This window comes from Siniperca chuatsi, linkage group LG15 (assembly GCF_020085105.1).
Source record: "Siniperca chuatsi isolate FFG_IHB_CAS linkage group LG15, ASM2008510v1, whole genome shotgun sequence".
Lineage (NCBI taxonomy): Eukaryota > Metazoa > Chordata > Actinopteri > Centrarchiformes > Sinipercidae > Siniperca > Siniperca chuatsi.
Window position 1 is genome coordinate 406707 of NC_058056.1, and position 21020 is coordinate 427726.

Here is a 21020-nt window from a genome sequence, read left to right on the forward strand (position 1 = left end):
CTGTTTAGACATTATTGACATTATCGACAGTGTCTCGACTTTACACTTCTAATATCACATCATGTGCGATGCATCTTGTAGGCCTAAGTACAGTATCATACTGTGTGTGAGTATGTGTGCAGCATTACTGCTACCAGCGATCTGCTCTTATTTTGAAGCGTTTGGATGATTTCAGTAGCCAGCTGGAAACCAGGAAATAACTGTGTATTCCAGCTCTCAGACAGGCGAGCTGCAGTGACCCGGCCGCTGCTGCACTGTGCGAGTGTGTGTGCGCGCGTGTGTGTGTGCGTGTGTAGTAACCGTCAATTTCTTCGGGTTTGGAGAAATGTCGAGGTGTGGCTTAGCGGGTGACGAATGACTGTGATGCTGCAGGTGTGTGTGTGTGTGTGTGTGTGTGTGTGTGTACTGTGCAGTCTCACCCACAAACATTTAATCTTGATTCTAGACCTTGCATGTGTATCTGTGTGTGGTTGAGGAAACAGTAAAAAACATACCAGTTTTTATAGTTTTGATCAAGTCTTTTATTCCAGTCTGGACTCCACACACACACACACACACACACACGTTATCATTGGTTTTAACTGGCAGAACCTTGTTCTGGGAGCAATGCAGGCTTTCATCAGTCAAAATGGGGAAAGTTATGATGCTAGTAAAAAAATGTCAAATCATGAAAAAATAGTTGAAGAGAGGGGAAAAGAAGTATTTGAGAAGCAGCATTTGCGTCTGTGAATCTTACCGCGAGCGTCTCGAAGGATTAACAGCACATTTACAGTGATGGGCGGTAAACAGAGGAGGCCTGACCCCAGAGACAGTAACCTGCTCGGAGGAAACGTCTCCCTGGCGACGGGAGTTCAAAGCTGCGCCTTTTTGGTCTTGACACGAGCCAAGCGCCATATTGTAGCTCTCCAAATACCTGTTGCGCCACCCTTACTGCAGATACTGTAGATGGGGTTATTTTTGAGCCGAGCATTTTTAGACGTTCCATTTCCTTTGATTTGTTTGTTCTTCTTCAGCCCCGGTTAACTGAAATCCTATTAGCGCTCTCGCCTGACTCACCCAAGCCTTATTGGGTAAATCAGGCCAAAGTGACGCTTCTTCCTTTGCATCTGTCATTTGCATACACACTTCAAATGCACATTTAGTTTTTTCTCCTGAAACTGGCTATTTATAAGAAACATTCATACAGACAGATCTGCAGTTGAGTGTAAATGGAATAATAAAAGAATATCAGTGTGCCTTCACACACGCGCAGGAAGTCAGCTGCCGTATTTGAGGTTAGGCTGTCATTTTTGATCATATTACAAAAATCATTCATCTCTGTGATGAAGTCAAGTTTGCAGGGGTCAGTGTAGCTGTGCAGTGCGTTTGTTCCAGGTCAGCTCCCTGGCTTTATTCTCTCTAATGTTTATTACTGGAGAAATACACTCTACTGTACGTGGCTGTTCATTTCAGTAGTGGAGGACAGATGGCTGCAGCCTGCAGGCACACACACACACACACACACACACACACACACACACACACACGTGCGCTACGACACACGACGCATGCAGTACAAACATGCAACACATACGCACATGCAGAGGGAGTGGTGCAGTTGGTGTGTGGAGATGTGGGCTGACAGAGCTCAGACGCTGTACACCTGCTCACACACACACATGCTTCCTGTAGCCGTAGCAACAAAATAAATAATAACATTATAGAAAGCTTTAACGAAAATAAGATCCTCCTCTCATATTTTTTACACTTTGTGATAATTAAGAATGATTAAGCGTGTACAAGAAATAACGCAATTTATTGTCAAGTCAGTTTTTATTTAACAGCCCAATATCACACAGCACAATCTGCCTTAACAGTCTGTACAGCATACGACCCCGAAAAACCTTTTATTATTTATTGGACTTTCATTTTCTTTAATCTTCTAATTACATAAATATCATAAATGAAAATAAATTTTGATTCATTTCAATATTTGTCACTTTTAGATTGTCAACACACCGGTGACACGTTGTGTTCATTTATGCGTCCTGTTGTCCACTCACTTCCTCTGTGGTTTTAGGGTTAGTTGAATAACATTTTTGTATGTAAATGTATGTATATACTGTTTATGTTTATTTCTTTTTTTTAAAATCAATATTTTAATTGTGGTACTGCTAGCACTGACAGGGTCCAAACTAAAGCTCTAACCTGTTATGAGGGCTCACAAGCCAAAAAGGTCAGGAACCACTGACATGCATTGTGTACCTGGAATGTATAGAATGGTTCATAAATGTGTTTCTAGTGTGAAAGCAGAGGCTTTAACAGTGGCGTAGACCTAAAGCAGGTATACAGTGAGGTGGGCTGCTCCATCTGGAGCCTTCATCAGCATTTGACGTCTCAAATCTGTTTGCATTTCCAATGTGGAGGCTGAGACAAATGGCCAACCTGCTGCTAATCCATCATCTTGCATTAGAGAGAGATGGTAGTGGTGGTGGTGATGATGATGATGATGATTTCTCTCTTTCTTTCTGTTTGCCTCTGGGGTCACTTCTTTTCTGCCTCCTCTTCCAGACCTCCTCACTCCTTCACTTTGGTTCTTTGGGGTCTGTTGGGTCTCTGTAAATAATATTGTAAAGAGTTCGGTGTAGACCTGCTCTACAGGAACAGCGCAGTGAGATAACTTGTGTTATGAACTGGCCTTCTCTTCACTTTTCTTTTCTTAAATGTTTCTCTTTTTCCTCAGAAAAATACACTGCCAACTCTTTCCAACTCTGTGATATGTGCTTCAGCATGGAAGTGCAGATTTATCAAACGCTGACATGTGCATGTGTAATGCTGTGCAGTGGCAGGCGCTCTCCAACGTTACTGAATAAAAGCATGTAAGAGTAAGAAGAGACCTAATGAATCCTACTAATGGGGTTAACGGTGTACACTTTGTACAGTCTCTCCTCGAATGCATTTTTGGTATTGCACCCGACTGTTCGCACGAAAGGTGAAGTGGTTGTATGAAGAGCTTAAGAGAAAAGTTCAAACCCTGCCTACTTTCTCACCTCTGCAAACGTGGCCAGCGCTGCGTAAAGTGGGCGGAAACGTCAGACTGTGTGTTTCGGAAAGTCACGAAAATTGTCGGATGCGTTCTTCTCCTGATTCCGACGTCAGAAGTTTTTAGACAACCAGACAAAGCCCTCTGAAGCATGGCAGCTAGGACACGTGCCAGTCAGAGTACAGGTTTTATCTGGTGATTATACTGCTGGAGCTTGCTTCACATTAAGGGTTAGGAAGCAACACGTATTCACAGTATTCCCTGTGAAATGAACAGAAAAGGCAGCTCCTTCAGTGTGCTGTTCAGCATTGTTTCCCACTTTTGGCCAGTTAAAGATTTCAAACCTTTTATTTTCTTTAGCATTTCCAAAAAATGAAACACAAGTCAAGTTTGCAAATGTCCAGGTGTTAAATCATCTGACGGGTCTCTTCTGTTTTTCTTATTGGACAGCAGAGCTTGAGCATCCAGATGGCGGCCTGCTCTCCGACTCCCTACCCCCCCACCCGCTCGGCCTGCCCTCCCACCCGCTCGGCCTACCTCCCCACCCGCTGGACCCTAGTCTGGCCCACGCCCTGCCACCCGGCCTCCAAGCTGACCACGACCTGTTGACCTGCGGCCAGTGTCAGATGACCCTCCCGCTGGGCGACATCCTCCTCTTCATTGAGCACAAGAAGAAGCAGTGCCAAACGCCGCTGCTGGCCAATGGCTGCTACGACAAGATGACCGACCGGGGAGGAGGAGGAGGGAGTCCGACTCTGCAGAGCCTTCATCACCACGCACAGCGGGGGGAGCTGAGGAAGGTGGTGGAGCCGGTGGAGATCGGCATCCAGGTGACACCAGAGGAGGAGGAGGAGGTGGGAGGAGGTGAGAGGGGACAGAGGACGCCCACCAAAGGAATTTGCCCCAAGCAGGAGAACACACCGGCAGGTAGGCATGATGAACACACACACTTTAAAGAAATATTTTGGGAAATATGCTTATTTGTCTTCTTTCCAAAAGTGAGATGAGAAGATTGATACCACTCTCTGGAGTTAGAGTCTGGACGTAGTTAGCCTAGCTTAGCATAAAGACGGAGACAAGTGTGGCAAGACCACTTCTTTCTTCATTTGTTGAATTTTTATGCAATATTATTATATTATATATGATCCCTGTACTTTTTGCAGCGGTGCCAGCTATAGTGTAGGTTGCCAGATACAGTACAGGCATAATAGTACCAAACTTGGCAACCTCTCTGTGACAATTAGATTTCAGGATGTTTCGCACAAACACTGTACACATCTGTTTTTTGTTTTTTTTTTACCAAGAAATAGTTCCAGCGCGTCCCCCCTAAAACCACAGGTTGTAGTTTTTACATTTCTCTTTGTTCTGAGTCAAACTAGATTCACCGTGTCAGTCAGTGAGCTGAGGAGGTGTGGGCAGGCTTCTTTCAGGTGAGAGCCAGGCAAGCTGTTTGCCCCTGCTTCCAGTCTTTATGCTTAGTTAGGCTGTCCACGTCTCTTCTCCACATCCATAGTTTCACTTTCAGAAAGAAATCAATAAGCATATTTCCCAACGTTTTGAACTCTTCCATTAAGGAGGGAAGGAAGGAATAGAAGCACGGACTGCGAGGTGTTCGGGACAGTGCAGCTTTTTCATCTCCCTAAATACATTTGACTTCTTTTGACCAAATATGCAAGTGCATGTACACAAACATTAGTTTACCTTTTCAGCTTTTGTGGAGTCATTCTGTTAAGAATAAGCCCATCCTCTCCAGCAACAGAGAGAGAGATGTTCATTTCATCAGAGGGAGAGGGCAACAGAGAGAGGGAGTGCAGAGAAAGCGGGGTGAGACAGGCACATTACCCACTCAAAGCCCTAAACCCCCTCAAGGACTCGGCTAGTTGAAACAAATTGTGCAAAACGTGACAGAGAGACTCACCCCGACTTTCATGGTGAAATCCAGCCTAAGCCATCTGCTTAAAAAGGTGAAAAGCTCATTAAAATTCAAACAAGCAAAGGAGGGAAAAACACCATGAGAGGAGAAGGAGGAGGAAAAAAACAGAGAAAGAGGGATTATAAAGAGGCTAGTTCCTCCCCCATTCAGAGGGGTAAAGAAGCAGTTTTCCACGAGAGCAGCTGCGTGTGTGTGTGTGTGGGGGGGACCAGCAGTTATCTCTCAAACCAGTCAAGACGCTCAAAGAAAGCCAGAGGGGAAGAGCAGAACATTCCTCTCAGCTGTCCTGCCGTCCCACAGGTCAGTGCTGCGCGGCCGCTTCTCGCCGACAGCCGGCAGGTGCTGTTTGGGTTGGCTCGCTGTTGGAGCCAGTAGGGCTCAGTGGACAGACATACTTGTGACTCTATCACGGAGAATGGAAGACTGCATGTTGGGAAATAGCCAAAATTATACTGGACCCTTCCCGGCTCGGACAAACACCGTAGCTATTAAGTTTATTTGTGTGGCACCTGTCACACACAAAGGCAGTTCAAGGTGCTATGCATGAGAAACAGAAATGTGATAAAACAACAAATCCAACTGAGTCAAACTGGCTTTGACTCAGTACTTCTACATGTCCTGCTATACCTGGAGGAAGGCTGCAAAGATGAGTAAACTCTCGCCCCAACCCCAGCCCTAATGAATTACTAGTATTTAAAAGACAGTGAGGAGGAAATGAAATAACTTACAGTGAAAGCTAAAATGAAATAAAATACATGTACACAAAACACTAATAATCAAAGGAATACAAGTTTTGGCAGTTACAGTGTATACAGAGTAAATAGCCACACATGTGAGAAAAATTCCGATTTTTTTTTTGGTTTGCTTTGCTTGGTTTGGTGCACGCTCATTCCAGACACGTGATCCGTGTTCTGTTTTAACCCTCTGAACCAATAAGTAGACCAGTCCCAGATGGCTCGAGAGGTGTATTTCGTCCATTAAACACTGAGTGTTCCATGAAGAAGTACTAGTATTTTAAAATCAATGTTTTGACACACAGGTATCCGGTGCATCATGTGAGAACTGTACTGAATTCTAACAGCAGCCTTCTGAGTGAGCCGCGACTCTCAGATTAAGACAGAATAGTGGCACCCAGTTGGAGTATTTTTATGAATGTGGAAATCTGGCAATCTGAAACAATAATAAAAGTAAGTAAAAGGAGTTTTTTTTCATTTAAAGAGGAATTAACACACTGATGATAAAGAATGTATTAATACGTAAGAAATCACGATCTGCATTTCATCTTCAAATGTATGCGTGAAATAGCTTCAGCATCACAGCTCGGCCAGTGCTGATCAATACCCTGATCGAGACCATTTGTCTGCCGGAACTCTGGAAGCTGATTTATTTCCATGGCTTGCTGTATTGGCAGCACTATTTCAAAAAACCATTTGGACAGAAACGTCACTAAATTCATCAGCAGCTTAGAGGAAAATGTTGGCCCAAAGCCACGTGAGGAAGCGCCCTCACAGGTAAGACCCTGTGTTTGGGCCCGAACTTCATCCATATTTACCAGGCTGTTACAGCTCTGCCAGGCAGCCGCTCAGCGCTGCTGTGGACAGCACGGCGCTCGGGGCTGAAACTGCGCCACGGCTTTACGTTTAACACATAACGAGGTGCAAATAGCTCCGATACAATCCCAGTGTGTGCAGCGCTGCGCTCGAGCGTGTGCACTAATTGATTGGCGTTGGTCACGAGTTTAGGTCGGCATTATTCATATTTATGTGCATAAGTATATTTTTCCCCATGCGTTTAAATGCTTGCAATATATCTAACTGTAGTCCTCCTGTGAAATCAACTCCACATGTGCAGCGTTGGAAGGCTTGAAAATGTAATTGCACAATATGTCTTCATAACAGAACGTGCAATAATTTTCACATTAAAAGCAAAAACATATTAGCGGCTCAATTGGACGTGCACTGCGGCAACTGTAAACTATATTGCTGCAATAACATTTTATGTTTCAAAATTACCCTCGGTATTTCACAATTTCCCCATGAAATATGTCCAACTTGCACCTTATTAACACGAGGAGAGGACAGAGGGGTTTATTAATCGAGCCGAAGTTTAATTTGGAGAGAACACGCTCAGCCCTGCTCATAATCACCGGGGGATTGAAATATGGCAGGTGGAATTTTCTCTTTGCAACTCAGGCCGAGCTTTTCCTCCAGTAGATTTTACACCTTTCATTACCTGGTGGTGAAAGGGAAAAAAGGGTGAGAGACATGGGGGAGGAAGCAGGAGAGCAGGGAGGGAGCGCGAGGGGAAAAGTGATCAGGGAGTTGGAATGTCAGCTCACAACACGACTGATGAAGACTCTCGGAAATGTCTCTTCCTTTTGTTCTTCATGTGAAATGGAACACACACACACATTCACATGTTGAGGAAGGAGTCATTTTGATTTAGAGGAAATCAGACCAAATCCTTCCGATTTGTGTAAAAGCATCAAAATCAGTCCACTCGTATACATTAACATTATGTAAAGACATACAGTGAAACTATAGTTGCTGAAAACGTTGTGGTTTTTTCATGTGTCTGATTGCCCTGATAAAAAAAGCAACCCCTTATATGTCCTGGATGCAGTACAACTAACCTTTCGTGGCAAGATGATACAGTTCAGAAATGCTTTTTGGCCATCGGGAAAATAGAAACATCAAATGGTACCATTTACGAAAAGGGTGTCAGGGTTCTGGGCGTCATATTTTACACAAATACATATTTTAATGCTTTTTCACCAAAATGTTTATTTAGCCTGGACTTGTAGCAACATATTCTCAACTGACTTTGTAATTGTTGGGCACTATTTAGACCTTTTTTTGATTTTCTTTCATCATTGTTCACAATTTTTTCCAATATTTTTGATTGTAGTGCTACAAGCCATGTGTGATTTTGTTATGGGACAAAGTTCCAGCAACAGTCCGCTTCATACACTTCTAATCCCGTCTCCTGGACACTAATGATCATGTGTCTGGAAATCACCACGGGAGGGAACATAACATGGAGAATATCTAAAAGCACCATCTTATGACACGAACACACACTCCCTTTAGGCCGCTCACAGCCCCCCCAAAAGCTTTCATCTCACATATCCAGCACTGTGGAAAAGAGTTAGCTAACAAAAATTTACCTTATAGCATAGGGATAGAACTTTCATGCTTCAACCTTTGAGGCTAATTTTGAAGTGGCGACCCTTTAGCTTTAGCGAAATTCAACATTACAGTGAACATAACATGTAAACTGGTATCTAGTGGGAGGAGTGTATTCTAGTCAGTAGTAAAAAGTCTGGTCCATAGCAATGTAGCTAACGCAGTCAAGGATTTGATCCTTTATTTTGAGCTACCAGAGCTTCATGCTCTTTTCCAGCAACACTGTTTCACATTCACACAGAAACGCACTCACATTAACCAGTACGACCACAGTTTTCTACTAGCTAGCGGGGTCCACCTTTTCTTTGGGTCTGGGGATTTGAACAGGCAACCTTCTGGTCACACACCGTCCAGACTCCCAGGTGACTGTCAGCCAGGTGAGCTCGAAACTCCACGGAGGTGGAATCCTGCCAGTTTGGATTAGAGAAAGGAACACGTCATTTTTACTTTAAAGCACACATATCACTGAGGAGTGTTTAAGCCCGCCTGACACGGTGCTGTGCAGCCCTGAAAGCCTTGTCAACTGGGGTTTAATTCAGTCATTCAACAAAGTCCAGTTGGAGTGGAGAGGAACACACTCTCACACACACACATGCATAAAGGTGCGTGTAGTTTTGACAAACTCAAATATGATGACACCTTTTTAATCTGGCAGAGCCATTTGACAGGCTGAGTGTGTGTGTGCCAGCTGTCTCGCTCTACCTCTGCTTTCACACTCGCTTTTTCTCAGCCGACTCCTTTTTCTCTGTTTGTTCCAGTTCATTGTCTTTGTCTCTGTCGTTCACACACAGATGGTTACTTGTACACACCGAGACGAGGAGCTCTATCTAGTTCTCCCGCACACACGCACACACACACACGCACACACAGCTTTAAATTGATTATCAGACAGGAAAGAGAATAATTAATACACATTATTTCAAACAGGATGTGCGATATGCGGAGTAAGACCAGAGAAAAAACACACATAATGAAAAAAAGCATTTTCAAGAGCGCATGTTTAAATCTTATGTAAACAGTATGCACATGGACACACACACACACACACACACACACACACAAACACACACACACTCCTCTTCAATAAATAATGACTGAGCACAGTGGTGTGTCCCTAAAATATTTACCATATGCTTATTTATCTTCCAAATGAAACTGCACAAAGACTTAACAAAGAGCTTCAGCACAGTGTCTGTGTGAGTGTGTGTGAATGTGTGTGTGTTTGATAAAACAGCCTGTACTTTACAGGCATTACGGCGCCCGCTGCTCTTGTTTTTTTGCGTTGTTTCAATAAAGCTGGGAGGCCTCTCGGATGGAGCGCCGGCCTTTTTGAAGTGGTAATTACTCTGGTTTGTATTGCCGCTCGCGCTCTCTCCCTCTGTTTGCCGTGAGCTTTTGGCTAGTTTCGGTTTGTGTGTGTGTGTGTGTGTGTGTGTGTGTGTGTGTGTGTGTGTGTGTGTGCGTGTGCAGTTACAGTCCTGATGTATTTTTAATAGGCCTAAAGGATGTTGACGGACATAAACACATCAAGCAGTGAGGAAACTACACTGGCTGTTTTTGTCTTGAACGGTGTTGAACAAGTTACTGGGAAAATGAATGAACTACCTATTACTTATTACTCATGAAGAAGTAATTGCATGATTTGCCCCACAGCACAATTAATAACATTACTTGTTACATTCCATTCTGTGACATTATGTGCCTTCCAACAACTCCAAAGCTGCCACCCCTTCACGTTCTTCTCCATGTAACGTGCTGGGTATCAGACCGCAAATCTTTTGTATTTAAACGTTCGTATTTATCGTTTTGGTGTCAGTACAGAAATTCAGGTATTGACTAGTATCAAAAAATGATAAAACGATACCCAGCCCTAACTGTATTTAACACGTACGCAGGTATTTAATGACCTTTACCAGCTAGCTTAGCCCTGGTGACCGCACGCGCTCATCACAACCCTCTTCCCGAATGTACGCTTCCCGGACAGCAGCTAGCCAGCCATCGATCAAGACAGAACATTTCAACACATCTGGAGTTACTGCAAGCTATACTCCTTCTCTTTTGGTGGAAGCTAGCTGCTTCCCTACACCTCCAGCACCTGCGTCAAGCTAACGCAGATCCCAGACCAGTCTGGCCACTGAACACACCAGGCGAAACCACGTATTGACCCTCCCATCCAACTCCTGATAAGACAGCAAAGCCAGATTGTTACACTACTGAATATAGTCATCACGCGACTGGAACACGTTACTGCCAGCACTGGTCTTCAAGACGTGTGTTAGTGTGTGTGTGTGCACCTCATTTTCTCCTTCTTCTCCTCCCTCCATCCACCTCTTCTACCTTTCCTCTGTAAATCCAGCATCCTGGACACAAACCAGACACCGCGAGCAAAACAACCGAGACATGAAGGCTGGAAAAGACACAGAGGGAGCTGGGCCGAGAGCCGTTCAGAGACACCAGGAGAGAGGGAGTTGTTGCCATTAATAGAGCAGAAAAAGGCAAATCGGCATCTCATGTGCTTCTTAGCATTTTCAAAATCCCTTTTTGCGATTTTTGCCTCGTCGCCTCTCACTGCTGCGTTAATCACTTTGCATGCACTCATTTAAATATTAAAATTTTCTTTAATCATCAAAGCCAGTGAGCATCATGCATATTCATATCATCTAACCCCCCCTCCCCCATCCCTCCATCCCCTGGATCTCAGGTTCATTACTCTGCTGCACAGCCATTAGCCACTTCCCTAATCACACAGTTTACACACACAGACTAGCCCATGTATGCACACACACACACACACACACACACACACACAGCTAGCCACCAGCGCTAACCAGTGCTAATCCGCTAACTAGACTAAAACACACAGGCATCCCTCCAGTCTAAACTGAGCGAACAGACTTGTCATCCATCCCGGCTGCTAGATGGCTGGAGCTGGGAGTATTTGTCAAGAGGCTCGATGAAACCCTCATTTACATAATGACTTTGTAGTTCTGCATTAATAAAATTTGCATATGAAGCCGTGTTAATTACTCCTGATCAGCCTTTTTTGCATTCATGCATGGTAATTTTCGGCGACTTGCGAAAATTGATGTCCTGGCGTCAGGGATGAGATTGGTAGAAGAGGCTGTGTGTGTGTGTGTGTGTGTGTGTGTGTGTGTGTGTGTGTGTGAGTGAGGATGAGGACAGGGCGGAAATGATGAAGACAAGGAGGGGTGGGGCATTAGCGAGGCAGGGTAGATGGCAGATTGCTGTGGTTTGTTTTTCAGTCAGCGTCTCTCTTTCTGTCTGTCCAGAACTTTTATGAAATCTCCTTTAATTGTTGAGGGTAAAAGGAGAGGCTTTTCAGTGAAATCCCTTCCTAATTTTGTTGTACAACACACACACACACACACACACACACACACTCACAGAGGCTGGCTGGCAGCCATTTGTGAATCTATTGTTTACTCTCTGTTCTTCATTTCAAACAGCAGAGCCTCTCAGCCTCTCAAAGTGTTCCAGGTTTGATCAGGACTGGATAATATTCACAGCACTGTATAAATGATTTGTAGTTCTAATAAGAATATGTTTCCTTCTTTGAGATGCCTCCCTTTTGTTGTTGTTGTATGTATGTGTGTTAGCACTGTGGTGGAATATGGTTAAGTAGCAGATTTCTTTGACATTTTTGATATAACAGAGCCACATGTGGTCAGATTTACTGCCATATGATTCACATTGTATTTATTGTAGCTCCGGAGGACCCTCAGAGGTCCCTGGACCCCACTTTGAGAGCCACTTGGTTTAGCAGCTACTGAGACATGACGTCTACTTTGCTCTTTGGCTTTTAATAGCTTTGGAAAATCAGCTTCTCTTTGATGAAAATGGCATCTAAGTAAGGTTGATTTTAGAAGCTTTCCATTTATTTAAAGCTTTTCCCTCAAGGACTAGCTCATTTGAATTCCCCACAGGGCCGATCAGGTTTAACAAACCTCCTGCTAAACCCAGTTAGAGAGTTTCTTCATGGTCCCTCCAGAGTTCAGGCATTTATTCACGGAGTTTTTTGGCCTTTTGCTCGTGGTTTTGGCACAGGGCTTTGAACGTATGTGTCATGTGTGTTTTTCTTAGATGTGCAAAAAATCTAGCGAAACGGAAAGCTCTGGTGAAAAGGAGAGAAAATGTATGTGTTTTTGTTGGTGGTCTCTGATTCATTCGAACGCAACAGCAGAATTAAAGCCAGAAGCTATTAGCAGCGAGCAGAGAGCGGGGCGCCGGCCAACACAAAGGCACTTCCAATAAGATGGACATGAATCACAGGCAGCCATGGATAAAGGCTTTAAAGTGGTAATCCTGAAGATTCCTCTTTTTCGTTTGTTCTCTCTCCATCTCCGAGCTCATGAGGTTTCTGTTCCGCTGATCAGCTGTCAGTCAGAGGCCAGGCTCCCCCTGTACGTTCTGTAGGTGACACTTGTTTTCCATCAGTTCAGCCATGGTACATCTCTCTCCTCTGTCAACTTACCAAAAATGTAAAACATCACTTCCTGTGGCATACAGATGGTAAAATGTCTGCACGCAAAAATAGTGTAAAAAATAGGAATCTGCCATAAATCTTTACCAGTGTGGTAGCATGAAATGTGTTATTGTAACAGTTTATATCCACCCACACTCACTTCTAATGCTTGCTCATCTTAACCATTTGCACATTAAGACTTGATCTGTGTTGACTTATTGAAGTGTCATTTTTAATAATAATAGTAAATCTGCAGACATTCTATTCAAAATGACAATTTCATTATTCATTAAATTAGGAAAAGACAAACCTACCTGGAGAGAAAATGTAAAAATGTTACTGAATTAAAGTTCAGTCACAATTTTCTTTCTAATAGAAGTTGTCAGCATGTATTCACATGAGAATATGAACAACATTCACTTCAAGTGTCATCGGAGGCGTAACGATCGCTCCGACGGAAATGTAATCTCTGAATAAAATATAGGTTCCTCTGTCGATGGCAGAGGCTTTCATGACTCGAGCGATAAAGCGCTGGGTGGAGTTTGTTTCCAGTCGTGTCCCTGCGCGAGGAGCTGTTGTCAGGCAGGTAGTATGTCAAAGTAGGCTGATTGGGAAGCTTTGTGGCGGTGACAATGGCTGGATGCAAAGCTACACTTCCCTCTGCATTCTGGACTCACTGCCGATGATATTTCAGGACGCAGGCCCTCCACGCTGTGCATGAGAGGGAGTGTAAATGTGTTGGACCACTCAGCGCTTCACACACTACATATCACATTTACTCACAGCAGATGCTAACTGCTCATCAGTACAAAGAAACTAACTAAGCAGTCACACACCAAAGGAGCAATTTGGGGTTCAGTGTCTTGCCCAAGGACACTTCGACACGGGGAACCCAGTATCGAACCGCCGACCTTTCGATTGGTGGACGACCCGCTCTACCAAGCCACAGCCTTGTGTGTGTGTGTGTGTGTCTGTGTGTGGATCCAGTCTTGTGTTTGCAGACTGATGCAGTATTTCTAAACAAGACACCCCGTCTGAGCTCCATATGATCAGTTCTTACAGTAACCCGACACATTTACCCAGTGAACCTCCAACCTGCCTTTTCCAACACTCGCCCAGGTTTATACTTCCTGCTATGTCTAGAAAATAGCCTATCTGCAGTTAAAGTAATAACTTACAATATTGACATATATCTTATCTAAGATGGACACTTTGATGAAACTTTAGATTTGTGGTTGTTACAACTGTAGAGGTAATAGGAAAACTACATATCGAATAAGTAATAAATGCAATGAAATATAGTACAAAACTACAATACAGACGTTTTGACTGAACTCAAGGGAAGTACGAGAAAGTCTGGATTTCACGGCACTTATTACAGACAGGTATAGTATTACATTCAAGCCTTATATTTGTAATTACAAACAAGCATTCTTGCTGTAACCTATGCATAAATGTAAGTATGTAAAACCAACAGTAGACATTTACCAAACCTTCTTAAAATAATCTAAACTCCAGAGCTTTCAACTGCATCTCATGGTCTTAATTGGCGAAGCAACAACTGAGCAAACTCAGTTTGTAAGTGAACCATGAATAAAGATTATTTTGTCAAAAGACTATTTCCAAGTTTAAGAATGAGCTTTGATGCTTAAATGATCATGTGTATGGAGTGAAATAAGGCAGTGGTTCCCAACCTGTGGGTGGCTAAAGATAAAATGTAGGTGTTTCCAGATGATTTACGGAAAAGGCCAGTATAAAAACATTTCTGTTACACAAAGTTATTCTTATTTTTTCAGACTTTTTAAATATTAAATATTAATATTTAAATATTAAATGTAAATTCCTGGATAATTCTATTTCTTCAGTGCCCCACAAAGTATTCAGATGAAACAGGGACATTGCAACAAGGACAAGGACGTGTTGTTTTAAGGGGTCACAACCCAAAAAGGATGGAAACCACCTAAACAGAGGAACCATTATTCAAATTGAAATATAAATGTAGCAAAGTGGATTAAGTGTACAGGAGTCCGTGCATATGCATAGAAGAATATGTGGACATGCACAGTACAAAACAAATGATTAAAAGAGAAAACATTTTTGTCTATCAGTTCCTGGTGTTCCCTCAAAGACACTGTGAACAGGAAGTTCCACTCAGAATGGAATACATAAAAGAAGAACTGGGTGGTTAGCATGAGGTACAGCATATCCAGTGTCCAATGGAAATGTGATGTTGCAACAAAGATTTAGCGCCAAAGATGGAGACAAAAAATTCAACAAGAATAGGATTGCATTTGTATTTGTGCAAAGGTGAACTTTGCTACACATGGTGCCCTGTATGAATAAGGGGGCAAAGAGTAACAGAGTTCCACATAAAGACATCAAAGTCTCTGTCTTAACTCTGTGCTCAGTAGAACTGTGGTATCTTCCTACCACAGCGGGGGAATAAACTTGACAGTCATCTGGCCTGAGATTGGCCATAAAAAATGTTTGGCACGCTAGTCATCGCCAACTCTGTCTGTAGCTGCTCTTTGGTCTTCTTCTGCCTTTTTTATGGCCTGAAAATATCTCCTGCCTTCCAGCGTAACACCCTGCCATTGCAGACTTCTCTGAATGAACTCCTGAATTTTGCTCGGACCGAGACCGTCACAGGGATTTTCTGAGGCGGCTTTCTTCCCGCTGAGTCTCAGAGACGACGCTGTGCTTTGTCTTGTCTCCTCCTGCCAGAACAGCCTGCTCTTTCTCTTTCTCACCAGCTTTGAGGATCTGAATCTGCAGCCGTTCCTTGTGTCGTCTATCAACCTGACACTGGTGCCTTTCACTACAACTCTGCATGCGGGGCGGGGGCACAACACCTCAGAAATAGGTAATACATATGGTAAGCCTTCCTAGCCAAGCTGACATGTTGATGCTTCAAAACCTCTTTGGACGAAACAGCGAGAGACACAGCTCTCGACTAAAAATAACTTGACAATATTGTCACTACACAATAGCAGCAGCAGCTCCAGGCCGGCTGCACGGACAGGATGGGATTACCACAGTATTTTGCTGCGTTGCGGGGACTCATGACTGCCCCTCTCCTCTACAATGGGCTGTTGGTGTTTAGCACCGGCCAAATCACCACTTAACAAAAGCTAATTTCTCACTTGGTTAAACTGGGAAGGATTAGGGGCCCTGTGTCGGCGCAATCCGTGTTTGGTGAAGAGTGAGGGATGGAGGAATGTTAGGAAAGGATTTAAACCTCAATTACAAGGGACTGTGGGCTTTTGTGTGTCCGTGGTGTAGGTGGGACACTGAGGTTTAGCGACTTCGCTGGAAATGTTTGCTGCCTGTCGTGGGTGTGTGTGGATGTATGTGCATGCAGCCGAGGGTGGCATAGCCTGACAAATACATGTTGATCCCCTTGTTTAGGAGGGTTTAAGTCTTCCCAGTTTCACATACTAACACTACTTGGGCTACACACAAGGAGGGACGACTCACAATCAAAGCTTATGAAACAACAGCAGTTTAAACCGTTCCTGTTTGGGTCATGTCATGGAAACAGCAGATGGTTTGGTATTACATTGCCTGGCCATTGTAATTCCCATCCCTTAAAACCCCTTAAAAAGCCCTTAAGGACCCTTTATTAACCTTGAAACCCCGTAGGACCCAGTCCCACCCTATACCCCATTTAAAACCCCTTGGACTACTGTAGCAGCCTTTGCAAACCCCTCAAACTTCTTAAGGCGTCAGTATGCTTCAAATGTGGTGCATTTTGTATTGTCTAGCAGCGTTTGAAACCAACACCTTTCAAGTGCTTTTGCAACTTTTTGAAACAAGTGCACCCACTTCACATAGTAATTGGCCTCCTTTATTTAATTCTTCACACGACTTCTTCCGTCACATGGTGGATTGTATGTACAAATGATTGATTGACACACCATGAGTGCCTTTGAGAAGAGGCTGTTTGAAAGAGTACGCTGTCATGCCCAGTTGAATAACTATTGGCTTCTCTGTGCTTCTTCTTCTTCTTCTTCTTCTTTAGCACCGTCAAAACAAAGTCTTAGCACACAATAAAAGCCTTTGCTGCCCCTTGAAATCCTGTCGCATCCCATAGCACTGCTTAAAGCCCTTTGCCACCTCTTAAAACCATTTAGCACCACCCCTCCCACCACTGCAGCCTGACCAACTTTTACTGGCTTTTCCCTTCACCCAATATTTAGCAGATGTTTCTGTCTTCAGCGCTCATATTCTCTTTATTTCGTGTGAGGGACATTCACGGTGGCGGCACAGTGAAACCAGAGCAGCGGTCCCTCTCCGCCTTTCACCCAGAAGCAGATTTGTAGCTGCTTTCAGCATCTCTCATCTCCTCGAGACTTTTGGGCAAGAAGAGCGGGATAAGGAGGGGGTTAGTTTTCCCCCCTGAACACCAAACCCTTTCGTTTGTATCAAAGCTTTGCCTCACCCCCGCTGACACCCCTGAATTATTCACTTAGAGGAAAAGATAAACAAAGCTTGCTAGCTACAGTTGTTCTATTGATTTCTCTGGGCAACATCACAGATAACAAAAAGAGGGCCGGAGGAGAGAAGCTGGGCTGCTGCCGTCTTTCTTTTTTCCATCTGTAAATAAATCAATAACATGCGTACTTTTTCTCCTGAGAAAGCAACCCGTGTCCTGTTTCCCAGGAAAGCAAATAATGCATTTAAAGTATATCTCCTTTGTTATTTAGGCAGTTAGAGCATGTGTCTGTGGATCGGGGGCCTTGCCATGTGGGAACAGTCTTTTCTACCTGTTGGTTAGGCTAAAATTGCCCATCGCTGGGGTAATTTGCCATTCGGAGCGAGGTTGGGGGTTGCCAAGTAAACAATGCTGGCTGAGAGCCAACAGCTAGCAGCACAACCCCTCTGATTAGAAACAGGCACATCCCCTCTCTTCTTGTTTTCTCTCCTTAATGCACTGAGAAAGATGGAGCAAGAGTTTTAATATAAAAGCTGCTGATAACCTGTTCCCTTCCTGTGCTGCATGACTGAAAACACACTGGGTTACAGTGAGTGCTAATTCCAGAAACATCTTCACAGGCTCTCGCATACGAATGCTTGTGTGCTCTGTCTGCACACACATTTTTGCATGTGCATGACACACAGCTAAATGTTTGGCCCATTTAGCGACACTCCCGGCCAACCATAGGATCCCTTAACTGCCCCTTTGGCACCACTTGAAGGCTTACAGATAAAAAGCATACCTGGGAGGAAATTGCAGGTTGGCGGGCGCAGTGTTTTCTCTCTCCCTGTCTAAGGCTGCTTAATCACCAGAGGGTTTCTCCATTGTTTTTTCTCCCCCTGCCCCACAGCACATTATTATGTCATCAGGATGTTTAGGTACACTGCAGTACTATCCAACCACCCGTGCAGGAATTCATAACAGCCGCGGGATCTGAAATGTTTTCTTCCTCTGCCCAGATGTGATTGGTCAGTGGAGAAAGTGTGACCGGCTGCCAGCAGGCCTCAGCCCTTGGCGGGCCTCCTGTCATGGCTGCCAGCACAGCACCGCCATCTGCCTGGCTGTGGTGAGGAGTCTCACTAGGAAGGAAATCAGATCAGTGCATCCAGAGTAGCTTGATGTGAGCTTGACTACAACAGCTAGACAAAGCACACACACACACACACACACACACACACACACACACATACAGAAACACTCGAGTAGAGCAGATCCAGCAGTGGAGGCCTTGACCTAAATGGTCAGTACTTGAGTCTAATGAGCAGTGGAGCAGGCTGGGATTTCAGCTCTGACCAACACTGGCACTAGCCACACTACAGTGTGTGTGTGTGTGTGTGTGTGTGTGTGTATGTTGGTGACACGTAAGTTCTGCAAAGAGACAGAAAGAGAGAGGTGGATCTCGCATGCTGGAGGGGGTTTAAATGCTGCTATGAAAGGCCTGTTTCCATGGTAGTGATGGTTTGCTGAGTCATTTCGGTTTATTTTCCTCGTTAAATCAATTAGCAAATTAGCCTCAGTTTCAGTTTTGTTTCTTCGTATCTTACTCATTTTTAGACTATTCAGGAAGTTCTAGCTTTTTAACTGTTGTAATAACGTCAATAACAATGAAAGTTCTCCTGCCTACCCTTAACAGTGACCCTTGGCATAGCCAGCGCTTACCTGCAGGCTAAATGACTGCAATGTTCGAGTTGTAGCTGTCCTGCAGTTTGTTTTTGATCAGTCAGCAACATTCAGTACTGTAATCTGCAACTTCGGAAATCCTTGCCTCAGGTCTTGTTTGGGGGCAGGAACTACTGGCTAGAATAGTGGTGTGCACATCCACGAACCCTCAGTAGGATGGGGGGTTGAAGCAGGAAATCAACAAGAATACAACAGAGAAGTACTCACCCACCGGAATCAGGGCTTTTCCTGGGTTTTGACGCAACCCAGAATCATCGCTAATACAACCGTAAGGGGGCGCTGATGCCAGTGTGCAGGTACTTATATTGCATTCTTGGGCATGAACTAGGGCCCAGGAAGCAAAACTGAGTCTAGGTTACCCTGGGTTGAAGTTCCTAAAAATGTTCTTGCAGTGAAAAATGGCTGTGAGAGGTGAACCCACAGAGCAGTCAGACTTTCTTTGGAGCCTAAATATTCTGTTAAAATACTCTAACTTATGTCTGAGAGATGAGTTAAAAGCATTCTTTCCCCCTCTCACTCATCATCATGTCTTTCCCCACTCTCTGTTCACGTCTTTGTTGTGTTTGGCTGCAGTATGAGCGCTAAGCTATGACTGTGAGGCTCTACCGCGCTCTCTCCTTCCAGGCCTCTCAGGGAGTCGTGTCCTCATATGACAAAGAGGTTTTTCCAGTTTTTCTAGTTCCTCTTTACTCCTCATTCCTTTGGTAGCCTTCTCGTTTTGGCTCATTAAGCTGCCTTATTCTTCAGACTTGCAGAGGAATCATCCTGGTGTGACGCAGCATGTCGTGGGGTGTTGCAGTGTGTTGTAGGAAGCTGCAGCATGTTCCAGCGCGTCGCAGGATGTGGCTGCATGTTGCCGTGTGCTACGGTTGCAGGATGTGGCGTGTGTTACTGTGTGCACACTTAACCTGTAATCTGCTTCTGTGATCTTCCTCAGAGTTCGGTATGGGTCACATATAAGACGGTGCTTTACTGACTGACTTGATGTTTTACTTACTGCTTTACTGGCTGAGTTGTTGTTTGAAATAGAAATGAAACCAGTGCATTTCTCCTTTAAGAGATGGAGCAGCCTTGTTAGACTATGCTTCAGACTGTGCGTGTGTGCACGTGCGTGTGCGTGTGCGTGTGCGTGTGCATGTGATGGTATGAGGCTCAGCAAATTTAAACAGATTGGAGTGGTTATGAGAGCAGGCCTGCTTCCAGTTAGAGTGGAGCAGCAGGAGGACTGAGGAGCTCCTTTCTCCTCTGCTCTCCATGACTGAGAATGAACAGCAGCGGGAGAATAAACTGGACACAAATGAATAGAAATATAGAAATGTATAACAATAGACTACAGAAATAGAAGCCTGAAAAATATGAATGTGGTTTGGCTGTAGGTCGGTTTAGTAATTGAGGTTGTTGTGACAGATGCATGTCCCTGCTCCAGAACGCTGTAGCCAACAAGCTACTGTACCTCAGCAGTGTTAACGGTAACATGCAGCTGTAACTGCCCACAGACTGGCAGCGCCTCCACCCGTCACATCTGTTGACAGCTGGACAGATAACTGTCTGTCTGTCAGTCTGTCTGTCTGTCTGTCTGTCTGTCAGTCTGTCTGTCTGTCTGTCTGTCTGACTGACTGTCTGTCTGACTGACTGTCTGTCTGACTGTCTGACTGACTGTCTGTCTGACTGACTGTCTGTCTGACTGACCGACTGTCAGTCTGTCTGTCTGTCTGTCTGTCTGTCTGTCTGACTGACTGACTGTCTGTCTGACTGTCTGACTGACTGTCTGTCTGTCAGTCTGTCTGTCTGTCTGTCTGTCTGACTGACTGTCTGTCTGACTGTCTGACTGACTGTCTGTCTGACTGACCGAATGTCAGTCTGTCTGTCTGTCTGTCTGTCTGTCTGACTGACTGACTGTCTGTCTGACTGTCTGACTGACTGTCTGTCTGTCAGTCTGTCTGTCTGTCTGTCTGTCTGTCTGACTGACTGTCTGTCTGACTGTCTGACTGACTGTCTGTCTGACTGACCGACTGTCAGTCTGTCTGTCTGTCTGTCTGTCTGTCTGACTCTCTGACTGTCTGACTCTCTGACTGTCTGTCTGACTCTCTGTCTGACTCTCTGTCTGTCTGACTGACTGTCTGTCTGACTGTCTGACTGACTGTCTGTCTGTCTGACTGTCTGACTGACTGTCTGACTGACTGTCTGTCTGACTGACTGACCGACTGTCTGTCTGTCTGTCTGTCTGACTCTCTGACTGT

The 21020-nt window shown here is 44.5% G+C and overlaps 1 protein-coding gene across 2 annotated transcripts in view; it reads left to right on the forward strand.

The window, feature by feature from the left end:
• bcl11ba (BAF chromatin remodeling complex subunit BCL11B a) overlaps window positions 1–21020 on the forward strand; it is a 47811-nt gene that overhangs the window by 6452 nt on the left and 20339 nt on the right. Inside the window, exon 2 of one of the 2 annotated variants that reach the window (XM_044166639.1) lies at window positions 3473–3949. In XM_044166639.1, the coding sequence (XP_044022574.1) occupies window positions 3473–3949 (477 nt within the window). The remainder of the gene's footprint in view (window positions 1–3472; window positions 3950–21020) is intronic. The other variant, XM_044166640.1, reaches the window with a different exon arrangement.